Genomic DNA, 7,731 nt, shown 5'->3' with positions numbered 1-7,731 from the left:
AGCCATGTTCTAATAAACAGCACTATTGCTTCTCTGAACTCAGTAACCACGTGAGGAAAGAGCTATTTCAGCCCAGACACAGAAAATCCTCTGTTGTCTAATAATGGCTGTATTGGTCTCCTTTAATTGAACAGTCATCATATGGAAAAACAAATATTGTTCTTGGTCCCCTGCTCGCCTCGTTTCATTTAGGCTTTTAGGCATTTTGCGCTCTGAACGTGAGCCTAGACTACTGTGGTTTTCTTGGTTGGAATTGACCATTGTAAGTACTCTCCTGTGACCATGATTGCGGTTGACATGGGGTTCACTTTCTAATAGCAGACTGTAGGTCCAGACTGTAAATGGGATCAGTTAAGAAATTTGGTGGGGAGGAACAAAAAAAAAAAAATTGAATTTGTTCATTACATTAAAGCCAGCCTATTTTAAAGCTACAACTTCTATTAATGTAAGCATGATTTATATAAGCCCTAATTACAGTCATCATCCTAATTTAAAAGGTGGTTAGGCGCTGTAAATCGTAACATGGTTTTGCAGTTACTGAACATTTCCACTTGTGTGGAGAAAACTGAATCACGCTTTTGTACGTCAGGCATCTCTCCCTCCCCTCCTGTGTCACACGCCGACGTCTTCAAACGTGGATTTAAAGATAATCTTTTTGTGTTTCTTGTCATCTCGTCTTTTCAAATTTCAGTAAAACAGAGCTACACTTTGTATTTTCAAGTTTCATCGTACCACAGACCTCCACCTTTTTTATTGGCTAAAAGGAAATGTTCAGCTGCTTCTACAGGGTGCTCTAAAAAGAGCAGACACAAACATAAAATGCATGTGAGTAAAAATATTCACAATCTTTTATAAAAGACGCATCGCTGTCTATTGTATCTGTTGGTACAGATTTTAATGAGCCTGTCTTATTTGGGAATATCTTGTTTTACTTTAACATTAAAGGATCTTCTCCTGCTGATCACTGTCAAAAAAGCCACATGAACTTGTTCTGATTCATTGCTTTAAGACAATAGAACCTTCCCAAAATGGGTGAATACTCTTGGATGGAAAAGGGAAAAGCTTACAATGGAAAAAGCCATGCTGGAAGGAGGGATGGCACACTTATTATAGCTCCAGTTACATGCAGCACAAGGGTTCGGACTCGCGTCCCCTTTCCCCAAAATTTCTCTGCCTCTGAGACAAAATTGCTGTCCAGTCGCAGAAAACTTCAAAGCCACTTGTGGTTGAGAGCAGATGTGGAAACTGCCAACTTTTGAGACTCAAGGCAATGTAGCCACAGAGTAATGAGTTAATAATTAAATGGTTCCCTCTGTCATTTCAGTGTCAGTTTGACACACTGTTTTGGCACCACATGGGTCAGCTTCCTCCTGAATAAAAGCGACAAGCAGTTGAACTGAAGTGGTTGAGATCATCTATCTGTGGCCATCTGTTTAAAAAGAACAAAAATAAATCTGAAGAAAAGAAAACCATTTACTTGGAAGCACTCTGCTTCTGAACATGGATAGAAGAGAGGAAGTGCAGCGGGTTTTGAATTTCAAGTGTCTGACGTCCTAATATGCGCTTGCCTGCTTCCTCCATCAACCATTAACCCGCGGCGGCCGCATCAGTCACATTATTTGAAGAACAACAGACGCATGAGCCTTTGGTGAGGTGTAATAATGGGTTCAAGGGGGCTCTCGGGGAATGTCGGCTATCTTTGAGTGGAACCTTCCTGCTTTTGTGCTCGGCTATTTTGAAACAGCGGTGCCCTTTTAGGATTGTTTTGACAGAAAAGTTCACCCTGACGAATCAAGCATTACGCACGATAATGTCCAAGAATAACAAACTGTGTGAAACAATAATGTTCCAGCAAGAGCATTTGGATTAAATTATGTCTTTATTCTAACTTATAGAATGCTACTTTTTCATAATTTAAACAATACACATGTACAATCTCATCTAATCATACATATAATCTAACCATGAGAAATTATCTTTTTTTTTAAACCAAGTTTCACATTTAAAATAGAAAAATATTTCTGGTTTCATTATAACATTCTTGAAGTGTTATGAGGGGGCGGGTGGGTGCAAATGAATTCCAGATGCTCTCCACAGTTCATTGGATACTTCCTTTTTAAGATATAAAGAGCAATAAAGTACAATATCTTGCAACGTCACATATATGTACAATGTGGCGTGATTAGTTTAAAAGTAGGAACAGCTATACAGAGTATGTAAAAATGCATACATTTTTCATCATCTCCACTGTTTGTATGTTTTCGCATAAGCTGCCTGATGACACAGTAACAGTCTCTTACTTAAAGTCTTTGCATCCAAAGAAAACGTGAACACAAACTCACTGTGAGCTGTTTGAAAAATAAGTACATTCTGCCATTAAAAACAACAAAAAAAATCCCTTAAATATTTCTGTCCATGAAACATCAATATTATTTCAAACAGAATGAAAACTACTGGGCTTTTTATGTATTTCTTTTCTGTTACACATGTGGAGCATCAACTTTACATGTGTGACTCTGTTCCTCTTGCGGGCGCAGATGCCAGACAATGTGTCTCTTCAACTCTGCTGCCCCGGGACAGAAGAGATGGAAGTAATTTCACTATAGCCTATGTTCCTCTAGGAATAATGACAGCCAAAGTGACTCTGTTTTTCAATATCAGGAAACCGCTTAACAGAGGTATGGTTGTGTCCATGTTAGTCCAGTTTTTCTGTTTCTCTTCAATCTGTTTCCAGCTCTTTTTTATCTGCAGGAGCAGGACTGGACAGTCATGTTAGGATAAACCTTGAGCACTGGGTTTCTGGATTCATCCTGGTAGAGCACAGCCAGGGGACTCATATTTTCTGGTACGCAGCAGGGCTCAGGAATCCCAGGGATAATTCCAACTGCCCGGACTATGCTCTGAATGGTGGCATGGTTAGTTGGCTTCACCACCTGGAAAAGTTTGAGTGAAGGAGAAACATGCAAATGAGAAAATAAATACGAGAGATTAGAAAGTGCACATTAAGGTTATCAGTGTAGCTCACGTGAACCAAAAGAACCTACATAACACGGCTTGGATGATTGTGCTCCTACCTTGGGCATGGGAAAGCCACATGTGCCAGCACAATAGTAAGCATCAAAGGCTTTGGGTGCTATGACCCACTCATTCCAGCCAATATCTGTGAAATCCACTCTGAGGTTCCTCCTCGAACAGCCTTTGTGCTGGGTGTTACTCCACTGCCGCCTCCTGGCTTTGCGCATTGTTTGTTCATCAAACCTCAGAACAGGTGACAGTGTATTTGTGCTTCCCTTGTGCTTCTTTCCATCTTTTCCCTCATTTCTCCTCTCATGCATTTGCCCATCACTGACAGTCAGTTTGTGGCTATCTTTGAGATTTTCCACAGTTGAATCATTGGTTTTGATGCCCTGTGATGTTCTTTCTCCATCTTTCAAAACCTGAGATTCATGCGCTTTTCTAACTTGCTCCACATCTTTTTCCTCCTCGCTCTTCCTCTTCTTTTCCTTCCTTCCTGGTTTAGTCTTGTGTTTGAGTGTCAGGTACCATGTGCTCTTCCAAAGGTCATCTTTCCTGTATGAATCAGGTCTGTAGTCAACCTCGGGCAGCTCATTGTTCTGGATGGGGTCAGAGAGCAGATTTGCTTCCCTTCTCACGCGTCCTTTCACCTCTGGTGAGGAGTTAGGTCTGTGCAGGAGCTGAGAGGAATATGAGGGCTCTCCTCCCTCGTTAAACGGGTCATATCTCTGTAGGCTTGCAGCCACACTATTGGGCTCGTCTAAGGCTTGGTCATTTGCATACAGTAACAGGTAGGGCATACTGCCAGCAGAGAGGATCTCCTCTGGTTTCGTCCTGAACTGTTGCCTTAACTCCAGTTCAATTGACACCAACAGATGACCCCTGTCCCGCGCCTCCTTAATGACCTGGGTCACATCTTTCATCTGCCACACCCCTCTCCTGTGGGGGTGGAAGGTTACATTGCCTAGAAATGACCCCATTGACCCAGATCTGACCTCTGACCCAGAGGAGAAGGAATAAAGGAGCAAGCTGATAGACAGAGAAGGGTGCACGGCTGAGGAGCGGCAGGTTGAGCTCTTGAAGCGTTTACAGAACCAGGGTTTTTGATACGAGTGTCTGTTCAGCAGGAAGTGGAATGTGGCAGAGAGGATGACCTCTGAGTCCTGGAGGGTTGTAAGGTTTAGTCGGTACATCATCCTGTGGTCAGCAGAACCTGCAAAAATAATCAATCAGCCAGTCAGTGTGAGGCAGGCAGGTGAAAAGCACTCTGCAAACTTTTGTTTTATTCCATTTCACCGTCTTAAAATCCAGAAATGCTTTTTGCAGATTTACTCAGAAACAGTTTTGCAGTTTTATTTTTTTTTTTTAAATCACTCTTAAGCTTTTGAGTGCTGTTTTTTGGAGTGGATAATTTAGCCTAAATTAGTCTGACTTTCTGGATGTTTGACTTTTGGGACAGTACATATACTGTGATTAGAAAATAGAAACATCTGCCAGCACAGGCAATGGCAACAGGAACTGAACCTTATTTGAACTCAGGCATTTGAGCTTTAAGTGATAATCTAGATAAAGTTTGATTGACTCCGATGGAAACGAACATTAATGAATTCCCACATGAAAAGGAAAGGCATTTGGAAAATGGTTAACATATTACAGCGAAAGCCCGTATCTGTGGTAAAATCTAAAAGAAATGTGGGACAATTAAACACCTCTCTTTAAACTGTTGTGTTACATGACTGAGCTCAGTGTCTGGTGCACAACTTCATTGCTTGGTAGGATTTCAGAAGGTGCCCTTAAGAGGAACCAGACTCCGCGGATCTGGCTGGCAGAGGTGGAGGGGTGGAGGGGGCGGCGGGGAACAGAGAGCTACATATTCATGATGAACATTTACTTCAACAGCAGAGTTATTGTTCATTGTGTAAGAGTTCAGCGGAAGTATAGACTGACTCAAAAGATATACATTACCCTGGAATCGCCTGCATATGGAAATGCTTACCTCAGTTTCTCTTAAAGCTTCCCCTTAAGTTTAATACAGCCTGCAGTGTCTACCCAGACACCAAGACATAATCAACTGTTTTAACAGATATTACATTGTTGCAAAAAAAAAAAAAAAAAAACCTCCTACATCTCTGCTTGGGTTACACCAAGCTTTTGCAGTAAAAATACACTAGTGTTATGATATGTTATCTGAGAGCTATGTAGGATGTACGTGCCTGTGAATTGTGTTTATAAAAACAGCAGACAGAGAGGGACGACTGTGCTTTAATTCTCTCGACTCCAGGACGTTACTCTTGTCCTGTATTAACCGCAGAGGCCGACTGTCCCTTAGGTTTCACTGTGATATATTTTACCGGACACTGCACGCAGGGAATCACGTGCATTCTTGCGCGTCTGTCTGGGGTAATTGATCAGACTGTGCGCACAAGGGGCACAGCTGCTACCACAAACACAGCGTGCCCGCAGTGTCCCAAAATCATTTAAATACATTCTCAGACTGTTCCAAAACAATCGCACCTATTTAAAGCATCTGGACGAGACACGCAACCCCAGAGTGTTTGCACTTCTAATGGTGAGGATCAGACACTTCTCCCAACACATTTATATGTTTGTGTTGGATTAGAGTTCCAAGAATAACCCACACCTTTATTTTATTTTTTTAAATTTTTGATTCCATTATTAAATATAAATGAAAGCTTTTGGAGCTCTTCTGATTAAGGCTATAGATTGAACGCTGTTATTTTCACACACCTTGGCTAGCTCTGAAACTCCTAACGGTGTTTCCCTCTTTCAGGCGGTTTTCCTTGTTGTATTTCTCGTACAACCTGTACATGTGCTGAGAGACCACTTCCTCCCCCAGGTCATCCGAGAACTGATTCGACGAGGGCTGGAGGAAATTGCCATCTTCGGTTACTGTCCTAAACGATGCTGCGCCCAGGAAACAGTTAAACATCACCAGGAACAGGTGCGAGGAACTCGTGCCGAGAGCTGCCATTTCAGTGTTGAAATGAAGGCAAAATTTAAAAAAAACCCCCAAAAAGTCCAAGAGGCAAAACTATCCAAAGTCGCGCCAAAGCAATCCAGACTAGAAAAGCAGTGCGCAAATGCTGCACCTCTCCTCTCACTTTCACCAGCGCGTCTCTCTCTTCTCTGTCAGCTGTGCAGGACCTGGATGCTGAATGTTTTAGTCCGTGGCAACAGTTAGAGCTGCTACTTTTACACTTGAGTCTCTGTGAGCGCCAGAGGCTTGAGGGGGTTATACCGGAGCGGTGAGAGGCGCTGACGTATACTCATGTGAGCCAACGAATACTCGGCAGAGCGCGGAGCCAGAAGTGGAGGTCATGATGTTCACCCCCCCCCCCCCCCTCCTCCTCCCCCACACGCGCGCACGCACACACAGACTCTGATGGTGTTGTTGTTGATGATGTCCTTATGCTCTTTTGCATTAGTGAAACACAAACACAGATCAAGTTTCAGGAGTAAACTTGAACTCAGTTGTTTAGCAAACTCAACAAACTGTGTTTTTTCTATTTGTGGGCAAAGTAATTCCACCTCACAATTTCCAGCTCACCAAATTATTTCCAGTAACTGCTTTTGACACGCTCTCAGTCACACATAATTAGCATAGAAATACCTACAATAATAGTCTGACCAACCACCCAAGGGCTATTGTTAGGACAGTGATCCACATTTTATGCTGTGTGCTGTTTTTCTCCGTGTGCGAGAGAGAGAGAGAGAGAGTTGGTAGTGAAAGACTGTGAGATGAAACTCTTTTGAAGGACTTACTGTGATTTTATTCATGGCAAACAGAACATGGCCTCTGCTGGGGTTGGTGGATCTAAACTCAGCAAAGTCCTCTCTCTGCTGTGTATGTATTTTTTTTATTTTGTGTGTGTGCATGTGTGCATACAAGCTATTTCCAGTGTGTGTCTCCACTGTCTGGAGTTCTGTACCAACAATGCTTGTTTTGTGGAAGTGGTGGTCTCCAGCAGAGAGGCTGTAACTAGCTGGGCCTCTCGGGTTATTCTCCACACACGCAAAAACACACACAAACACACACACACACAAAAGCGTGCACGATAACACGTAGAGAGAGCTACTTAGTACCTTTCTGGCCCCCAAGGGCCCCACAGGATACTCTTTTTCAATATGTTACATAGAAGCAATAGGTCCTAAAGTTGGACCCTTCTCATGATTTTCTTGAAATGTGTGTGTGTGTGTTCATACATATTAGTGTGATAGCAGAGGAGCATTCTGTTGGATGTGGCGTGCTTTAGACTTTTGTCATAGCACACAGATACATGAATGCTTTGTCTCTCTTCATACCATGTTGAGTTAAAAAACAAAACATGATAAATGGCTGTGGTCATTTATCTGATTGCAAGAAAACTCATTTTAAAATGTCATCTTTAAAAAATAAGAACTGTGAGAAATCCAGTGAGGATTTAAAAGAGACGTTTTATGAATGACCACTCTATAAATCAAAACTCATGGCTACGCAAACAAACTGAACAATATGCTATTGCTTCTTTGGAAGTTATATCATTAGAAAAAAGTTGCCTAACTGCAAACTGTCTTTCCCTGTTATTAACAAGCCATTAAACACTTCTTTCATTATGACAAAATGGGAGTGTCTTGTTGCTATAATTTAAACCACCACATGGTTATAAACAAAGAGATCTTTTGCATTTAAGACAAAATGAGTGGCTTGAGACAAAA

The 7,731-nt window shown here is 42.0% G+C and overlaps 1 protein-coding gene across 1 annotated transcript; it reads right to left on the bottom strand.

The window, feature by feature from the left end:
• Positions 1 to 1,860: 1,860 nt before the first annotated feature.
• Positions 1,861 to 6,244, bottom strand: gdf10a (growth differentiation factor 10a). Its single transcript, XM_026190207.2, has 3 exons — positions 5,764 to 6,244; positions 3,075 to 4,228; positions 1,861 to 2,933 (listed from the first exon to the last, which is right to left on the bottom strand). Exons 1-3 carry the CDS (start codon positions 6,005 to 6,007, stop codon positions 2,742 to 2,744), a joined length of 1,590 nt encoding a protein of 529 aa, XP_026045992.2. The 5' UTR covers positions 6,008 to 6,244; the 3' UTR covers positions 1,861 to 2,741.
• Positions 6,245 to 7,731: the final 1,487 nt, after the last annotated feature.

Source organism: Astatotilapia calliptera, chromosome 13, assembly GCF_964374335.1.
Source record: "Astatotilapia calliptera chromosome 13, fAstCal68.1, whole genome shotgun sequence".
Taxonomy (NCBI): Eukaryota; Metazoa; Chordata; class Actinopteri; order Cichliformes; family Cichlidae; genus Astatotilapia; species Astatotilapia calliptera.
The sequence above is the reverse complement of the archived record's forward strand: the minus strand, read 5'-3'. Positions and strand labels throughout refer to the sequence as shown.